The 19578-nt window shown below is 34.5% G+C and overlaps 3 protein-coding genes across 10 annotated transcripts; 1 reads left to right on the forward strand and 2 right to left on the reverse strand.

Annotated features, from left to right (window-relative positions):
* Positions 1-98: 98 nt before the first annotated feature.
* LOC140804294 (protein DA1-related 2) lies at positions 99-5288 on the reverse strand. 7 transcript variants are annotated; one of them, XM_073160197.1, is made up of 12 exons: positions 4571-5288; positions 3941-4080; positions 3333-3420; positions 3071-3182; positions 2850-2970; positions 2174-2257; positions 1960-2079; positions 1651-1863; positions 1511-1573; positions 1097-1212; positions 933-991; positions 99-648 (listed from the first exon to the last, which is right to left on the reverse strand). In XM_073160197.1, the coding sequence occupies exons 1-12, from the start codon at positions 4614-4616 to the stop codon at positions 290-292; spliced, it is 1521 nt and encodes a 506-aa protein (XP_073016298.1). In that variant the 5' UTR covers positions 4617-5288; the 3' UTR covers positions 99-289. The 7 variants fall into 7 exon arrangements, with proteins under 7 accessions (XP_073016298.1, XP_073016296.1, XP_073016295.1 ...); XM_073160195.1 differs by having other exon boundaries at positions 3941-4107; XM_073160194.1 differs by having other exon boundaries at positions 3071-3221; positions 3941-4107; positions 4571-5287.
* A 6906-nt stretch (positions 5289-12194) lies between these two features.
* On the forward strand, positions 12195-15258 carry LOC140804337 (CASP-like protein 5B1). 2 transcript variants are annotated; one of them, XM_073160291.1, is made up of 4 exons: positions 12195-12524; positions 13159-13291; positions 14679-14845; positions 15014-15258. In XM_073160291.1, exons 1-4 carry the CDS (start codon positions 12394-12396, stop codon positions 15039-15041), a joined length of 459 nt encoding a protein of 152 aa, XP_073016392.1. In that variant the 5' UTR covers positions 12195-12393; the 3' UTR covers positions 15042-15258. The 2 variants fall into 2 exon arrangements, with proteins under 2 accessions (XP_073016392.1, XP_073016391.1); XM_073160290.1 differs by having other exon boundaries at positions 12200-12524; positions 14679-15258.
* Positions 15259-15360: 102 nt separating this feature from the next.
* Positions 15361-18690, reverse strand: LOC140804336 (mannose-1-phosphate guanylyltransferase 1). Its single transcript, XM_073160289.1, has 5 exons — positions 18390-18690; positions 16796-16950; positions 16628-16690; positions 16294-16533; positions 15361-16196 (listed from the first exon to the last, which is right to left on the reverse strand). Exons 2-5 carry the CDS (start codon positions 16904-16906, stop codon positions 15525-15527), a joined length of 1086 nt encoding a protein of 361 aa, XP_073016390.1. The 5' UTR covers positions 16907-16950; positions 18390-18690; the 3' UTR covers positions 15361-15524.
* Positions 18691-19578: the final 888 nt, after the last annotated feature.

Consider the following 19578-nt stretch of genomic DNA (forward strand, 5'->3'; position numbering starts at 1 on the left):
TAAAAAGCCATCATTATATTAAAATTTTGAACATTAAGTAATGCTATAATGTCAATGATCAAACAAATCTCCCAACATGTCACAAGATACTAAATATATATTAATGATTATACAGATATATTTAAAAAAAGTTGATTTTTTGCGACCATAAATATACCCACGGCTCCAATAGAAAATAAGGGAGAGCTGATCCACAAACTCTCCATATGATCATACTTGATCCTCTTGTGGATTTCTCCACAAGTAAAGGTGTGTGTACAAACACAACAACAAACAACTCAACATGTAATTATTCGGGAAACGTTCCCGTAAACCTTATGTGGTCCAAAGTTCGACGTAAACCATACTCATTAACTGCTTTCATGGCAGATCTATATCCTCCACCATATGCCGGAGAGGCATCATGTGCTATCTGGTGCATGAAAAACTCGCCTAGCTTAGTCTCGACACTAGATTTACCACCTTTTTTAGACGACGATGACGATGCTGTTGATGTAGATGGCACGCTTGTGGATCCATACGACCAAGTTGATGTAGACGTGAGCGGGGGGTTGTTTCTGGTTCCAGGCATCACCTCTGACTCGAGCCACAGGTGAGATAGTACTTGACAAATACCTTCTTCTACCTCAGGCTTGAGATTACGAAAACCTGCAAGGGACATGAGAAATAAAAAAAATAGCACTCGTTCTGTTCTGGACTGAACGCTCGTGTTTCCATGACACAGGTGAATCATAATTTCTGGATGTTGTTTGAGCTTATGGTAGCATCAAATGTTTACCATAATAACAAAAGCTGCATCTATTAATAATCATGCAACTTTAATATTTTCGAAATATAGCATCACAATTCAAGTGCTCTTCTATATAAACAGTAACATTGGATAGCAATGACATTTGTTGTGCCAGCTATAAGTAAAAGTATCAGCAAGTTACCATTAAGACGTAACCATCCATGCATCAACTCATGTGCCAGGATAGCTCCAGTTAGTAGTCTGCATCAAGAATTGATTTGATACACCATTAAATTTAGATACTTTTCACATGTAAAAGACAACTTTCATATGGAATTGTCTTCGAAACGGAGCACCACAAGTTACCTTGGAAGGCCATAGAGTACCAGAATGGCTGTAACCTCACACTTCCTACTTAGTTTCTGTGGTTGTGTTCTAATTCCTACCAATCCACGACGTTCCACTCTTGGTCTCCTTTGTATCTGAAAGCTCATATAACAAGACATTGCATAAACATTCAGGGCCTAAATAGAAACTATAAACAGCAGGTTTTGCTATTATAAACAGCAGGTTTTGCTATTATTTCGTGTTTATTGGACGATGTGAAAATGATTAACCAATGTTACACAAATACAGATTAACCACCCAGAAATTAACTACAATTTCACCACACAACCAATGTAGAACACTACAATAATCTATTCTCCTCGGTTAAAAGTTTGACATTTTAAAATCTAAAACACAAGATGAAACCATATAGAGTGATGCTGAAGATCTTACACTAGTAACAGTCTGCTCTTCAGACAGGCATAAACCTCTTGTTTCGGGCATATGATGGAAACCCTGCAAGGAAAAGAAAGTAAACTCATGCTGTTTAAAAATTAAAACAAGGACAAAAAAATAAGGGAGACAATCATTACAAGTTTTTCTCCTTCAATAGCCTCGTTGAGGGCTTGCCTCTCAACAAGAAGCATTGGGATTTGCTGATCGACTCTCATATTCATACCCTCATAGTAATCTCTAATGGCATGGTACAGTGGTTGGCAATCACCGGTATCCATGATAGCAGATTCCATGCACTCTAAACATATGCTCCGTCCATCCCCCAGTGATATATATCTAGTACTCCATGACTTGGGAAAAAGAAAAAAACTCTTAAGTTGAACCTTCGATTTAATACTGTTGAAATTCAATTTTAGCGCAATGTACTAAGTCTAAAAACTCAATACCTCCAAACGTTCACAACTACAGCACCGAGCTGTGTTGTCGTGTTCATGAGAAGGACAATACCTTTGGGACCAAAATGGGTGGCATCTGTACTCGATCAAGCCTACTCCATTAGTCGGGATCTGTGTATGTGTATATATGGCTATTAATCTTGATAGCAAAAGGTTGATCATGAAATATGAAATGTAGTGTAGGCAGAAAAATGATGCCACATACAAATTGATGACAAACTTCACACTTAGGATGAGTGAGCTCTTTGAAGCAGGACTTGTGATACGTATCATTCCCTGATAAAGAGAACTTGAATCAAGAAAGAAAAACCAATAAGAACTAAATGAGAGAAATATCCCGGTCGCGTAATTTATTTAGATGATGAGATTGAGATCCAAAAAAAAAACGATAAAATAATATCCTTGGCCGTGTCAGAAATCACTTATACCAAAAGTTTGAGCTCATGGGAGGCAATGCAACAATACTTTTACTTTAAACCACTCCTTCGTGTGTAAACTGGAGACTTTGGAATATATATTCAAAATTGATATTCAAAGCATACGAACAAATGTTGCAGTTATTTGACAATGGGACCAGAAATAATGACCCAAAAACAACCTAATGGAATATAAATGGATTGCATCTATATGATTCTAACTTGTGACCTAATAATACGAAATCATGTTAGAACCCCTTTTCTCATAAGTTTGAGCTTATGGGAGGAGATCCAAGAATAATTCCATAATTTAACAGGTCGCAACAACAAGAATTGACAATTCATGTACAATTTATTAGAAAGGAAACATTGCGCCCCTCCACTCCCCCACCGAGAAAGTGTTAGAACCTCGAAGGTGAGGTAACTCAAGGATGCATCAAATATTTCATATTCCATAACAAATACCTCATGTTCAGTAATTGGATTACGACATGCATGGCAACAAAAACATTCTGGATGGAAAAACGACCCCATGCATCCCAGATAATTTCCATACCCAATTTCACGTTTGCAGCCAGCACACATTCTGCAAGTAACGGGATTAGCCACATTGTTGCCATGTATAAACACTGAATTGGTATAGAAGTCAAAAGTTAAAAAATTACATCACGTTAAACATAAACTACCTATATCCCTGGGGATAGTGTTCTCTTTGGCTGTATGGAGGGTATGCTGAATTGAAATCATCATTAAGTGACCTTGCTAGATCTTCATCAATCTTCGTTTGCCATCTGTTTCCTGCTAGTTCCTCATCAATCTTCGTTTGCCATCTGTTTCCTGCTAGATCTTCATCGATCTTCGTTTGCCATCTGTTTCCTGCAAGATGAATTCTCTCAAGTCCTCTACTTATGAATGATAATTTAGAGAAAATCACAATATATGAGTTACCATTTGGTCTCTTTATATCTTCAGCCATAGAGAGTGCAATTGCCCTGTCTAGTTCTTCTTTTTGTCTATTGACTCTAGTTCGGTCATCCTACAGATGTTTGACAGGTTCAACATATTCAAAGAAGATGTCCAAGCAATGATGAGAGCAGCTAAAATACCATTGATGATAGCTGGGCTAACATGCAGGTATCAGTTATGGTTAAACAAATAATCTATTTACAAATATCTCAATAAAAAGATGCATGATTCTAGCCTTTCTTTACTCATTCAATCTCGTGATGTAAGAGGACTGAAAAATTGAGGTTGATTATTGGCATAAGTTCAAAGAACTCGTCTGATAAATCTTTTAATGATGTGGGAATAAAACTTGATGAAAAATTGAAGTGAAATAAAAATGAATTTCAATATTTAGATCAATGTGAGGAAACTCTTCAACTTTCAACTGGAATAATTCCTGTCCGTATCATTAACCATTAACATGAATTTCCACATGTGCTAACCACCAAACTAAGCTTCACATTAAGAACTTATTGCCACGCTGTAGAAAAATGTTTCAGTTTCCTCGTAGATTTTTTTCAAGTCAATCGAACAGATAAAAAAATTAATACCAAGGATCTAATCGGGGCACGCCAGACCATATTTTCGTCCCCAAGAAACTGAGGTCGCTGTCCACTGGCTGCGACTCCCCGATTGTCAGCGCTGCTCTTGAAAAATTTGCTAAGCCATTTCATAAACCTTGACTTCCTCTCTGTATGAGAAGAAAGAGCATGACCTGCTTAAACCCAATAATTACCTCATATCATCTCACTCATATATAGAAGAACGCATAATTATTTAATTAATTAAAACTCAACCATGACTGGCATTTGAGCATCAATGAAGATGCAAATTCTCCGTCACATATTCGGTCAGCTCAATTGCATGTTGCAGCATGATTCGACGCAATGATATTAAGATTATCCAAATACCAACCATACAGACATCAACACGATATTCCAAAAATCTACTAAACATGACTAGAAGATAGCCAAAATCATAAGGGAAATTAACCAAAATGCCAAACGGCAGAACAATAAAAGTTCAAATAAAAAACAACACTATGGAAAGGGCATCAAATGAAACACGAAAAGACGCAAACTTTGCACAAAAAACTACAAAGTACACCAAAGTTATCAAATGGGCAACACCTATAACGCTAAAACACAACATTTTCTATCAAACTAAACAATAAGACGTACCATAAATACACGGTTGAGAGATGTGGTTGATTTCTGAAGATGGCATGGGGCCAAGATGGATGGAAATTTATATATAAAAGAAGGGTTCCCGCGGTATTCGAGTAGTCCAAAAGGGAGGTTCCCAAACGGTGAAAAGGACTAAGAGAGATGAAGAATACAAAGGACACGAGAAGAAGAAGAAGATGGTGAAGAAGTAGAAGAAAAAAAAGAAGAAGAAGAAGAAGAAGACAATGAAGAAGAGAGAGAGAAGAGGAGATGGCATCATCCATAATAAAGCTAAGTTTTGAGGGAAAGAAAGATGAAAAGAGAAGGAATCTGCGAGAGGGAAAAGAGATTCTTGGCTTGGGGAAAGGAATGAAGAAAATGAAATGGGGGAGTTGAGAATCTACTGAGAGAGATTGGTGATGGGGGGAAGTGGGAAAAAAATAAAGGGGAATATATGTAAAGTGAAAAGAAAAGGTAAAGGCTGCAGCTTGAACGGCTGAGAATTGAAGTTGTCGAGCGAAGAACACATTTCAAGGTTCAGATATTGAAGTAAAGCTCAATCAGAAGACGATCGCATCAGAAATATAAATCAATCGAGAATCAAGAATATTTTCGTTTGTCCTTGAAATCTTGGTCTGTAAGAGAGAAAATCGAGAGGAAGAGGAAGTGCGTCAATGTCAAGAAACATGAACCGTCGAATACGATACTGGGAATTGAAGTAACACGAGCCGTCATATCATCGGCTATCCATTTATCAGTTTGGCATAAACTGCAATGGCCTTCGAGTTTAGGATGTAAATTAATTATGCATCTAAACTTTTTCTCTAAATACGATGAATGCGGAATTAAGGGGCTGTTCATTCCATACGCATGTTCTCTTCCTTCTGTTTCATAATGGCTGCCAGCCATTTGCATATTGAGTAGATATCTGTCTTGTGAGATGTCATATATGTCAATTTTACCGATATTCACATTAAAAGTAATATTTTTAACGTAAAAAGTAATATTTTTTCATGGATGATCTAAACAATAGATTCGTCTCACAAAATACGATCGATAAGACCGTCTCACACATGTTATCGAAATCAAGAGTAATAATAATTTCTGACAAAATACGATAGATTCGTCTCACAAAATACTTTTTAGCGTAAAAAGTATTAGTTTCTCATTCCAAATTTTATAAAGTAGTAATAATAATTTCTGACATGTTATCGAAATCAAGAGCTAACATGATGCGCCGATCACTCCAGAAAAAAATATTTGTTGTGTCGATATCTTGTATTTTATATGACACCAATGTTCCAAATTTGGGATGACATCTCAAGTACGGAACTCAATTCTAACATTAATTTGTCTAACTCAAAAAAAAAAATTGTTGCTTGTTTTTAAATTAATGAAGGAGGGTTACTCTTCGTGCGATTAGTATTTATTTTTTAGAATTTAACCAATTTTTCAGGCCAATTTTCGTTGGCTGATTGAGAAGTTTTTGGAAATATGAGGGGAGAAAGAGGATGAGAAACTAACACTTTTACTATTTCAAACACAATAAGTATCGTATCCTATACGATCATGAATGTGATTGAAATATAAAACAAAAATATTTACCTGATATGATCTCACATGTCAATATTGTAAGATAGATCACGCACTTGACTCAACTCATAAAATGATATTATTTTTTATGTCAAAATATTATTATTCATTATAGTTATGGATCAGATTAATTTGTTTTACGATTATAAATCTTTGAGACTGTCTCATAAATCACAAGAAACTTATTCTATATAAAAATTGTTTAACTGATTTCTGGGAAATCTATTGAGAAAAATATTGTGGCATATGTACTATGTAAGTATGAAATTATATCTTCAGTAAATTTGCAGTCAGTCCCCAAATCAAATATTTTAAATCGATCATGATATAACTTATGGGTAATGCAGGGCCGTAGGGGAAGCGTCAACAAATTAACGGTTAAATTTGTTCCTTCTTGCCTTGTCAAAAGTATTGGCAAAGCTAGTTGAAAGTTGGAAATCCAACATTCCATGTCAATGTTTATATTCTCATGCAAGTACTCAAATGGAGAGTTGACATGATAAATGATACCTTGGATTTTAAGGGCAAAGATTTATTTTTAAATCATCTTTTGGTGAGAATGCTGATGCATTTGTTAGTTGCTCGTCTTTGTTTTATTTAACTTATCCATTGATAATGATCATATCTACACTACCAAAAAAAAAACGACTTCAATTAGCGATGTTTTGAGTTATATTATTAAATCAACCGTCTCTAAATTTGCCACAGTTTTCAAACGAAAAATGTTGCCAAACTGGCTGATGGTAAACTATTATCGACTAGCTAGTTTTGCGACGAATTTTGAAAAAAAAAATCTCTAAATTAATTATTTTTTAAATATAAAATAATTTTAAAAATAGCGACGGAATATATTATTTATACAAAATAACTAATTTTTTTATACAAAATAATATTATTTATAATTTTAATACTATAACACATGCATACATCCATACTAGTTATATCTAACGTACAATTAATTAGTACAATAAATTAAATAATCTAACATACAATATTTTCATATAAAAATCTATTAGTTAACAATAAAACTATGTATACGATAAAAAAAATATGATTGAAGTGTGGACTTATAAAGTTGAAGTGAATCAGATCTGCAATATTAGACAAAAACACAAGTTATAGTAATTAAAATGCACGAAATTTGACAAAAAAAAAAAAAAGAGGTAAAAACTTGACCATACGAGACGAGAAAAGCAAAAATCGCGGAAAAAATGAGGGGAGAGATATATATAGGCGACTAACGACGGTTTTTTAAAAAAACGTCTCCATTAGTAAATTTGACGATGAGTTTCTTTAAACAGTTTCTAAAACAGCGACGATTTAGGTTATCCATCGATAAACCTACGATTTAAAAAACCCGTAATAATCTGTCCATGGTTTTACTAAAACCGTGAAAAAATTCCAACTCCATACATACTTCATTATCTCATCCTACAAACGATATTTTAATATATTAAATTACATACAAAAATGAATATTGCATGCCACGTTAATTGTTCATTTGTAGGATGATAAATATTCCAACTGGCCCATGCTCTCGAAATGGAATCGATAAACAAAAGTTTGTCGTGCTGAAAGTTTTTCATTAAAATCTAACACACATATATATATTCATTTAATAACATGAAGTGTTGCAAACTTATAGGTATCGGATTCTTACATTTGAGCCTACCATTGTTATTATTCCCATGAATATAAAACTCACGTTATATTCCTTTATATTAATATATATATACAAGTGGCGGAGCTACATGCTCTTGTACCCAGGCTCCCAATTTTTTTAACAAATTTATGTATAAATTTTGTATAATTTTGAAATAATACGATATTAGTCCGGATATATCAATTTAAAATATTAAAAGATTCTAATGTTTAAAATTATAACTCGGGCAGAGTCATATTTCTGACTCAGCCACTTACACAGGCATTTAAAATTTGTATGTGTGTACGTACGCATGCATACACGTATATTTAATACCAGAAATACGTACGTAAAAGAAGGCATAAAATGACTAGACGTCGACACATAAAGTCGTGTTTTGTTCAGCTTTGGTACCTTTTTTTACTGGAAGTATATATTATCTCCAGCCAAAATGTGCTACCAAAAGCTAACCTATTTCATACGAATTGGTTAAATGGTTAATTAGAATGACGCTTTTTCTTTTTAGTTGTCAGCATACAAATTATTCCATTTTCCATCGGTCGATAGTGTAATTGAAAAAAAGATTATTCTTCCCTCAAATGCACATATTTATATCATCATTTTAGTGAAATAAAAGATAGAATATTGACAATTAGATCAAACAAAATCAAATTTATTCGACCTGTCGTTGAGAAATTAGGTCAATCTTGTATTGCGAGTGAAGGCGTCGATGACGGCGGCTCGCGTCATATTCGATTTCTAACTTCGTTTATGAGAGGATACTATATTCGTTACAGATTTATTTAATTTTAGATTTAAAAAAAATCCCATTACAAACTGGGTGTACAACATGATTTGGGAAAAATAATATAATATATCGACTTATTATTATTTCAAATCATCGAATCAAAGATCCGATCCGAATTGAATTGTTTTGTCGGATCTGGATTGGGCCCAATTGGCTACGATTCTATTAAATCTGATTCTTTTTTTTGTGTGCTAAAAAATTATCCCAGGTTATCATCCGGGCGACCCGAATATGATAACTTGTCCATGTAACTTCGTGATATTAAATTATTTGGGCCGTTGGGTCATTTTCTTTAGCGGTAGAGTTCAGCTCATTTGGGCTAAATGTTTATGCCTTTATTGGGCCTTCGTTCATGGACCTGTATTAATCTCTTTTGAGCTTCATGGTTGATTCTCTATAAACGAAGATATTTTTTTAAATAAAATTTCGTTGATTGTCTATAAACGAAGTATTAATATTAGTAGTTATAATTAAAATTAAAATTAGAATTATATTATAAATATACAATAATCAAGTTTTTTAAAATATATTAGGCATGAAATGATCATCGTACCGGGAGATAAAATACTCAACTGTTGGTGGATTAAAACCTGATATAAACTTAAAAGGAAGAACATGTCTCTTGTGAGACGGTTTCACGAATCTTTATCTGTGAGACGGGTCAACTCTATCGATATTCACAATAAAAAGTAATACTCTTAGCATAAAAAGTAATATTTTTTAATGGATGACCCAAATAAGAGATCTGTCTCATAAAATACTGCTCTGTGAGATCGTCTCACACAAATTTTTACCTAAAAAAAATTTGACATGACCCTTTAATGACTTGGAAGTCACAACATGTGAGCATGAGTTGAGTTGGTTTATTGAAATATGTGTTGTCTTCTCTTCAAATATCTACTTGACTTTCTTTCATATTTTCCTTTTCTGTTTAAACAGCCTTCAGAGTCCATATCAACTTTAAGCTTTAGCAACGAAGGATCTCGCTATCTTTGCTCTGCTGGAACTGGTCAGGTTGTTAGAATATAGGATTTTACAGAATAACAAATGTGTCAGACGGTTGAAAGGCCATTGTGATACTATAACATGGGTAATTGGTGTGTTGTCGTTGACCCACCAAAATTAAATTCCTACTCTTTAGATAAAATTAGTGTAATGATTAGCAGGATCGAATCCACAGGGAACGGGAGATTTATTTCTTTCGAGCAAAATGCAAATAAAGGGCGGATTTTGGATATGAATTAAATAAAATACTAGAACTAATTTAACATGCAAGAAGAAATAACAAATCAAGATGAAAAACTAATTAAATGTAAATTAATATTACCAAGCTCGATTCAAGGGATTTCTACTATTCAATTGTATCACTGTTCATCGACTAACCTATATTTATTCATGCAATTACAATCAATTAACTTTAGAATTATAGAGATAGCCGCTAAAATTCTTGTGTTTTCTTAAAATAATTGACCAAACCAAGCATCCAGTCAAAACTTATTAATAATTAAGCGTTCTATATTAATCAAAAATAGCATTTTCGTTTGTGAAAACAGTTAATCCTAAATCTAACATCCGAGATAGCTGCAATTGATAGATCGAGTTTCGTTGATTTATTTAGATTAAATATGCTATGATAACACAACACACCTAATCTATCGCTACTCATTTACCAATCGTTCATGAAAATTACGGATTACTGAATTCATGGATAGCAATATAAAATTATATATCGAATTAAATTGTCAGATTAATCAACATACAACTTTCATATAAATAAATCATAAATCAACAAATACTTGAACAAAACACGAATATTAAATTAGAGTGCAAAAAGCCTTAAGCGATAAATCGAAATAGTAAAAATATCCCTTGAATCAAAAAATAAAACTTAGCCTAAAAGTGTGGAGAGAGTTGGAGAGAAAATCCTCGAACCACTTTTTCTTGTGCTTCACGTGAGATGTGGAGGAATGGTTGGAGAATAAATCTTCCTGCCGCCTCCTCCTTTTTGTTACGTGAATAGTGTGCTCATTTGGGTCTAAATCTTTTTTTTGCTAAAAAGCCCACTAACCTCTTAATTAACCCTAATCATAAAATATAAAATAATAGATAATATTTTATTTAGATTTTCCCTTCTTGCAATTTTTTGTAGCTGAAGTATCGTCATAAGGCGTGGCCACGCCTTATTCCAAGACTTCTTCTAGTTTGGTCATTCAGTTTCAACTCTATCTTGGAAACTTCAAATGTGATAAACATCACCTTTTTAGCTCAAATTTGCTCCAAGACCGTAAAAGTTCCTCCTACAATAAAATTACACAAAAATGTATCAATTAAACATATCGGAGATTGGAATAATGAGAAATATGAAAATAAAAATACTAACTATTATGAGCCTATCAGTAATGTACAACTGCAAAGATGAACATATAGCTTCTGTTAGTCGTAACGGAGATCTCATACTTCATAGCATTGCTTCTAGTACAAATGCTGCTGAACTCAGGGACCCAAATGGACAGGTTGATTTTGTTATTCTAAGATCTTCTGTTAAAACAACAGTGCTTCGAAATGTATGCTATTCGTATGTATGCACATATCTAATATGTTCTATTTTAACTTCTTTTATCCTGAAATTTGCAAGAGCAGGTTTTGGGCTTGCTTGATTATTGTAGGATGAGCAGGCACCTTTTGGTCACAGCTGGCGATGATGGTTCCATGATCCACCTGTGGGACACAACCGGTCGCACCCCAAAGGTCTGCATCATGGCAATGCATTTTGTCTAGATGAGATAATTGGATGGTTCATATTCTGTTTTGGCAAGGAAGTTATACTTTTCTACTAACTCACCTGTTAGTAGTCAAGGACATATGGGATCCATAGGAAAATTCTTTTATGAGAATTTTTGACTGAAATAGGCAGAATTCGGCTTCTCTTGCAACGGTTGCAAACATATAATTTGCATACATAACATGGAAAAGAACAGTTAGAAAAATAAAAATAGTAGATAGGCAGATACTTTGATTGTCCTCGATTAAAATTACTATATTTTTCGAACGGCTTGTCTTCTTCAATGATGTGTTTTGATACAATTTGAGCTCTTGCAGGATGACGTCCGTTCTACTTTCCCACAGACAGTTGAAATCGACCCTGACATCTACTCTTACCAACGACTCTTCTTCCATTACTCCGCCTGAAGCTTGGGGTGGCGAGAGATTATCAGACAAAATCATTCACCATCGTCTATCTATCGACTTGCCTTCTTGCTTTTCAATGCTGACATCCAGCAATTCGACATCAGGATTAACGTCTGGATCACAAGATAGTCTTCTTACAAATCACAGTACAAGTAGTTTAACATCAGGCTTGAGCCTGGCCAATTTACGTGATCAACAAATCAACCATATTCACCGACAAAAATACACCATAGAACACAATGACAAAGTGATGAAATTCACAGAATTACCCTGTCAATCAAACATGTAGAAAATCACGTAAAATCAAATAAGATGAAGCTTAAGATGGAGATTGCAGAAGTCGTAAAGATGAGACAAAACATTATAATAATATTTTTATTGAAAGAGATTATTTTATGGGTATTTTTGCAATATTAATAGTTGCTTTTGAGATAATTTGAGCTAATGGGGATGCTCTGAAATTACTTGCCACTGTGACATTTTTCTTGGGAAAATCTCCCACGCCGTAAAAGATTCAATTTTTTTTACCTTCAACACACACACACATATACACACACACACACACAGAGTGAGAGAGAACGAGAGGGAGGGAGGAGTAGGAGAGAGATGAAGGAGCTATTTGGCAGTCCAGGGAAAAAGAGTGGGCTGATACTAAGAATCGGGCAGTGTTTATTTGCTGCAGCTTCAATTGGAATTATGGCCTCCGCTTCTGGATTCTCGACCACTACTGCTTTTTGGTAAGTTACCCTTACCTTGATTTGGTTTCATTCTATTTGTGGGCTCCTTGTGGTATTTGGGGAAAAACAATTTGGTTTTGTCAGGGTTTTATCTATACATGAAGGAAGAATTATTGGTTATTTTTCCTGTTTTTGGGTGTATTACTCAGGAGGAGTACGGGGTTCAAATTTCTTAATTTGATGTAGTGTGAAAGGGGAAGTATTTAATCCGTAACTTTTATGTATTTCCATTTTACAACAATTGCTATCAAATGTAGAATTTATGACGGGTGTGGGATCCATCAAGCTTTGAGAACTCAAATTGCTGTCTGAATTGAGGTTTAAGCGAGCAAATATAAACTTTGAGTGGCATGTTTGTTCATTGGTTCTCTTTTCATATTTTGAGGTGTTCATTTATGTTGTAGGACTTCGGCTGTATCTGACATGTTTGTCACCAAATTTGATAGCATGTGCTGTGTTTTTTTGTTATCATGCTGAAGAGCACATATTCTTGTATGTTCTGTGCATTTTACTGTAAATTAAAGACTTGCCAGTTCTTTCTCATATCACTAGGCTATTTTTTGACCTTTTAGTGTAGGAATTGTGTATGCAATATATTGTCAAAGAGTTGCTAATCAGTAAGCATCTTTAACAGCTACTTAATTGCATCAATGGGGCTTCAGGTTTTGTGGAGCTTTGGACTTGCGTGCCTCGACGTGCATGCTTTGAGATTCGACAAAGATTTGCATAATCACATCATAGTCAGCCTTTTTGTCGTTGGTGATTGGGTAACTTATATCTCTTAATTAAGCTTCATCTTTAAATGCTTCGATCCAAACATTCCAACACCAAATCAACCAAGAGAATTCCACTTAGGAAGGATATTTCTCTCTCCTAAGGTGAGAAAATATGTTTGCTCAAAACCAAGCCATTCAACTTATTTGAAACAAGTAGTTTAATGAAGTTGAGTAAAGTTTTTCATCAAAGTAAGCATAATTCTCGCTTACTTGCATGTCCCGACATGAGATGATTTATAATTTCCGGTTCTTTTTATTCTATTATTGTCAAAATACTTATTAGTTTAAGAGTCTGACTGCAGAAGCTTCCTCTGTTGGTTATGTTGGGGTTGATTTTGACACTAGAAATACAACCACCTGGGAAAACCATGCAAGTGCACCTGTTGCCCCATGCTGCAGTTTTATATTATTTTTTCATCTAAGGACCTTGACATATCTTAACACTATAAGGATTCTTATTTTCTTTTAAAAATCACGTTACAATGCACTCCAAACAACATAAAGCAGATTAAGCAATGATAGTAAAAAGGGTGCACGAAAGTGTGGAGCTGATACTTTTTTCTCAAGAATACCATTCAATGTGCACATCTAATGGTTTTCATCACGTTGTTCTTCAATATTGTGTGAATCGCATGAAGAGAAATGTTGTCACATGAGACTAGAAACTTCAGGAAAGGATAAAAGTTACATTGGAATGGTCCAAAGAACTAATCCAGCTTTTGTTAGAAGGGGGGTTATTGGACTTAAAGGTGGGTTTTCTTGAAAATGTAGATTTCTTGTAGGATCGAACACATCCAACTTGACAAAATTTTTTAGCTAGTAATAATTGGATTAATCGATTATTTTTAACCATACAATAGCTGAAATGAAATTTCTATGGCTGTACAACATAGACAGTCACACAAAACATATAAAGTATATAAAGCTTATATATCTTTCAAGTGGATCTTGATTGAGTGATTGTGGAGATGATCATAATGGAATAAAATGTGGCTGCGGTGTTGTTACGTTCTTTAAGGGTGCATGCATCGACTCTAAATAGGTCAGCTGTGGGTGCCATGTAAAAACAAATCAGATAATCATCATACTGGGGATGTGCGTGTATCACATTTGAAAACTATGGTGAAAACTGATATATAAAAACCAGCTTAGGGTTCTCCTGAAATTCATTAACTTCTTTGGATCAACTACATTTCGCTGTATCAAATGTTTTATCAGCAAGATTTATGTTTGGATTGTTATGCAGCGCATGCATCACATAAGCCAAACAAGAGCAACTTTTGCGACACATTTTAGGATCTAAACCAGAAGTATTGGCACTGATTTCAAATTTTGGATCGAGTTTCATTGCTAAAGATATATGCATTTGTCTGTGCAGGTAACAGCTACTCTATCTCTTGCAGCTGCGTGCTCCTCCGCTGGTGTGATGGTTCTCTTTACAAGAGACACAACAATCTGCCAAATGGAGCTCAAATTCTCCTGTTATATGTTCCAGATATCCATAGCTTTCGCCTTTGCATCATGGTTTCTTCTTGCCATTTCTTCGTATGTCATGTTTTGGCTTTTCGCAACAATATAAACATGCCTTTTTTGTCGTTGACACCATTTTTTTATAAATTGCCATGTATATAAGTGTGTTAACGATTTTTTCAGATGCCCCCATACAGAGTTCAATATCTTGCCCCAACAATGGCTCTGAACTTGATATTGTAGGTTCCTACTTTGCTGCATGCACATGTGAATTCATTGTTTTCCAGCTTTGGACTAAGAGCGCGGTTGGATGTATAGGATTTACCATAAAAGCGTTTGTCAATAGGAAAAAACAGTTTCATAAAAAACAATGTATTTGGTCGGGTTTCATATACAAAAGAAAAGGGCCGATTCAAGCCAACAGAAAAATAAAGGTTAAGGAAGCTCTTGTTCAATTTTATATTCGAACGTTAAATTGTTTTAGTTTCTCTTTTCTGAACAAATAAACACTTTAATATTCTTGTTTAATAAAAACCAAAATTTTCGAGGATTTTTATCAGAGTTGTCAAAACAATAAAAATAAACTGTCGTAGTTTAATTTACAATATATATGAATTTTGATGGGACGAATCAGGAAATGCTATTTTACAAGTTATAATTTCAAACCAGTGGCGGTACCTATATAAGCTTCAACGTTACACAGGAGGAAAAGTAAAAATAATTTAACAAAACATCTGAAGTATCATACACTTGATTACATCACAATCTCTGGCTTCAAGATGTTCGACTTGATCTCCTTGTGAGGCAAAACCACCCCTCCATTGCTGTAAACTTCATCACAGACATGAACGTCTTCTCCAAGAATCGTCATGTTCTCCACACGAGCCCACTGGCCAACAGTCGAGTGCCACCCAATGATACTACTAGAAATACAAGCATGTTTTTTTATACGAACACCACGCATTACCGTGCATCGAGACAGCCTCACGCCCGTCTCCACCACACAACCCGGTCCAATTGCAACATCAGGCCCTATCAAGCATCCCTCCCCAATTTTTGCAGTTTCATCCACTAGTACATTACCAATTATATGAGATCCCGCAGCCAACTTAGGAGAAGATTTCTTCTTTAAGGAGTCGAGATAAAGTCTTAGACCGGTGATGTAGTCTCTTGGCTGGCCTATGTCCATCCAAAACCCCGGCAGGACCATTGCATATAGCTTTTTCTCGGCTGCTATTTTTGGAAAAACCTCTTTCTCGATTGAGGTGGGGCGTAATTCTATACGATCGAGAACTGCAGGGTTCAACAGGTAAATTCCAGCATTGATCTTGTTACCCACAAATAACTTTGGCTTCTCAACGAACCTTTCCACTTGTCCAGTGGATTCTTCCGTCACGACAACACCGTATTTAGATGGCTCATCAACCTAAATCAAGAGATTAATTGTCACCATTTATATGAAGTATGACCTGGATCAAAACAAGAATCTTAAGAAAAAATAAAAACATGTCGAGGTTCCTTACCTTGGTGACCATTATGGAAGCCTCTCCTCCATGGGATTTGTGGAATTCAATCATCTCTTTGAGCGGGTATTCACTGATGACATCACTGTTCAGAACAAAAAATGGTGCACCAGAATCATCTATCAATTTGTCCCTAGCCAAAGCAAGGGGACCTGCTGTTCCAAGAGGCTCAGTTTCTTGAGAGCACGAAATCTTAATCTCAAGCTTCGCCTCAAAATCTTTCAAGAAATTCAGCATAACCTGCACAAAAACTTTCAATTTTAGTAAAATATCTATTTGTACTCAGTTCTTAGTGATCTGTAATACTGGAAAGAGAAAGCACAAAACAGTTCACCTCAGGCTGATAATTGATAGCCAGGACCACTTCAGTCACTCCAATAGCTTTGAGGGCTTCTATCTGCAATAGAAACGTACATATTGAACTAAGGACTGGGGTTTGACATTGATTAATCAAATGTAAGCTTAGATATAATTCAAAAACAGCTGACCAGACATTTTATACCTGATGCAAAATCATGGGCTTGTTAGCAAAATCAACAAGTGGCTTTGGCACGCTCAACGTTAAGGGCCTCAATCTAGTGCCGAACCCTCCAACCAGGATTAGTGCCTTCATCCTTAGATTGAGAAATTTTTTCTCTATAGATTTAATTTAACAGCCTGAAACAAATTGGAAATTGAGTCATTTCAACCCCATATTTATGCAGGAGAAAGGAAGAAGCATGCAGCTCTATAAAACTCTACACTGACATCTGTAATGTTATATAATGATACGTCTCAAATGCATCGAAGTTGTTGGTTCTCCATAACCGTTTCACGCTCACATCGACACGAATGCATTATGTGCATGGAGGAGTCGAGAAGAGGAAAATACATAAAATTTAAAGCTGTGGTTGAAGCGTGTTGTCATGTTCCCTTCCCCCTCTGCCGGTTGAACATTAAATTATCTCAAAACCACCCATATGTATCATGAAATTTAGTTATTTAGGCAAATCTTAACAATAAATATCCAATTATGCATGTATGATTCACTGAAACTTTCCTTCAACATACAAAGTGGGGTGACGCAAGCATATACGTCGTGAGATAACGCTGAAACATGCACCAAATTTAGCACAGAAAGCAACAAATTTCCAGCTGTATTACAGGCTGGATCTTTCAATAAGTAAACAGATATATAATGGACTACCAGTTCTAGGTCATTGGACAATGCCAAAGTTGCTACTACAGGTATTTCAACTTTTAAGATGGATTAAAAAAACCAATACTCTCAATCAATTCCTACTCTATAAAGTTTTCGGAAAAAGACTGTCAGATGGCATGAAATACATTACATGTTGATTTCAAGAAGACTTTCCTTTAAATTTAAGCCACCAATACAAGTTCTTAGATAAGCAGGACCAAAACCGGAGACCTACCCAGATGTAATGGAGTAGCAATAAGCATTAACCACCTAATGCAAAATTTTAAACAAAAAATTTCAATTTACATTAAATCAACGAGGAAATATTTGGAGTTCAAAGCAGCACTTGCATATCAAGTCCACAACTTGTTTTTTTATCGTGAAGATTTTATCTCACCTAGCATTATCAACAAATATTAGTACTGTAGATTATAGTAATTGCAAAGCACCAATCTCCGACAAAAATGTAAAGCTGACTTTCCAGAGGAAAGTGTCCAACAGCTGAAATGTAAACTAGATTTAGAATTGCACTCACATCCATATCCATGGGTGATCGAATGAACACATCTCCAATATTCAAAATAGAAGACTATTAAACTCATTTAAATCACCAAAAAAAGTACCATGTGCAAACAGATCCAAATGAGCATACCATAGTCATAAGACTCAAAGCATTTCCTTCAAATAATATTATTAATAAAAACTCGATCAAACATGAACAAAGGCCTGATCAAGACCAGCAATCGGACAAATATAAATCCACATTGCCAGATTCCATCCAAAACACACACAATATCACTAGCTAATATCCAAAAACCAACGAAATTCAGATTGGACAAAGATTGTAACACAAACCCAGGGACGGATTCCATAAAACATAAGATCTCAGATGGAAATTCAATCCAGAAAACGATACCCTTTTGCCTTTAGGCGTGGCAGATCCGACTCCTGTCAAAGAACTGTATTTGTTATTTGTCTATGTTGCCTTGAGTAAGACCCCAGCATCTAAAGCGCCACTCCTGTCACTAGTGTCGGTGTCGTGGGAGTGATGGAGAGTTTTCAAAGATTTTCAACAATCAAGAAATTCCAAATCTGTATTTGTATCTTGGATTTATTCCTGTATTTACAGATAACCATCCATTCTGCCTTGGATATTACTTTATCTCCGGATCAAGAAATGTTTGGCATATCCAACTTCTATTAGCACAAATCATGAAAATTATTATTGGATGATAAAAATAATTCCGTGCAAAACATGTTTATAATTATCTAAAATTAAGAAATCTTTTTGATAATTTTATTATTTTTCGTAACAAATGTTGATGTTATATCAATGAAACAAATATAGATTATAATATTTAACTTTAAAAACATCCTTCCACGTTACAAATCTACATTTAACTTTCCATCATATATTTCATTTAAAAAATTGACAAACCTTCATTTTAAATTTTTATAAAAAAAACGTCTTTTTCATTTTTTTATATATCATATTCTGTCACAGTCTACTAGTTAAATATCACATCTGAAACAAAAATAAATTATAATATTTAACTCAATTATTTTTAAAACATCATCTCATATTCCTAATACACATTTAACTTTCTATCTTATTTTTTCTCGAGATATTTCATTTAAAAAATCGACTACTTTCCTTTTAATTTTTTTTTTAACAACATCTAATGATCACATATCGCTGAGTTAAAATGAATGTTTAACCGATCTTATCTTCATCATGTGAATATTCCTATATAATTGAAAAAATATTTGAATAATTAAGTTACTAAATTATGCATAAAATTAACAAGTAGGAGATGGAACATGGCTTCGATCTAATTAAGAATTTACGAGGTTGTTGAACTTTGGCACCAGACCATGGCTTGGATTTTAATTTCATATGAGAACATGTTATAACGAGTCATCACAAATAAATTATTTCCCAGATTTATCACCATTGTTTAATTTGTTTGACATTTTAAACATTTTTATCAAGAAAACCATAAGTTTTGTCATCATGTTGTGGAAGAAACAAAATGTAATGATACATAGCTACAAGAGACGGGATACACGATTTAAATAACAGAAAATCTAATATTTAAAATAAT

Source organism: Primulina eburnea, chromosome 11 (genome assembly GCF_022965805.1).
Source record: "Primulina eburnea isolate SZY01 chromosome 11, ASM2296580v1, whole genome shotgun sequence".
NCBI classification, from domain to species: Eukaryota; Viridiplantae; Streptophyta; class Magnoliopsida; order Lamiales; family Gesneriaceae; genus Primulina; species Primulina eburnea.

Excerpts from the sequence above, each read along its gene's own strand:
- LOC140804294 (XM_073160190.1), bottom strand. The coding sequence starts at position 4,616 with ATGCCATCTTCAGAAATCAACCACATCTCTCAACCGTGTATTTATG. Across the intron at positions 992-1,096 it reads GTACTCTATGGCCTTCCAAG|ACTACTAACTGGAGCTATCC; the intron begins GTAACTTGTGGT and ends TTCTTGATGCAG. Across the intron at positions 649-932 it reads TGGATGGTTACGTCTTAATG|GTTTTCGTAATCTCAAGCCT; the intron begins GTAACTTGCTGA and ends TGTCCCTTGCAG.
- LOC140804337 (XM_073160290.1), top strand. The coding sequence starts at position 12,394 with ATGAAGGAGCTATTTGGCAGTCCAGGGAAAAAGAGTGGGCTGATACTA. Across the intron at positions 12,525-13,158 it reads TCGACCACTACTGCTTTTTG|CTACTTAATTGCATCAATGG; the intron begins GTAAGTTACCCT and ends CATCTTTAACAG. Across the intron at positions 13,292-14,678 it reads TTTTTGTCGTTGGTGATTGG|GTAACAGCTACTCTATCTCT; the intron begins GTAACTTATATC and ends TTGTCTGTGCAG.
- LOC140804336 (XM_073160289.1), bottom strand. The coding sequence starts at position 16,906 with ATGAAGGCACTAATCCTGGTTGGAGGGTTCGGCACTAGATTGAGGCCC. Across the intron at positions 16,691-16,795 it reads AGCCCATGATTTTGCATCAG|ATAGAAGCCCTCAAAGCTAT; the intron begins GTATAAAATGTC and ends TTTCTATTGCAG. Across the intron at positions 16,534-16,627 it reads CTATCAATTATCAGCCTGAG|GTTATGCTGAATTTCTTGAA; the intron begins GTGAACTGTTTT and ends GTTTTTGTGCAG.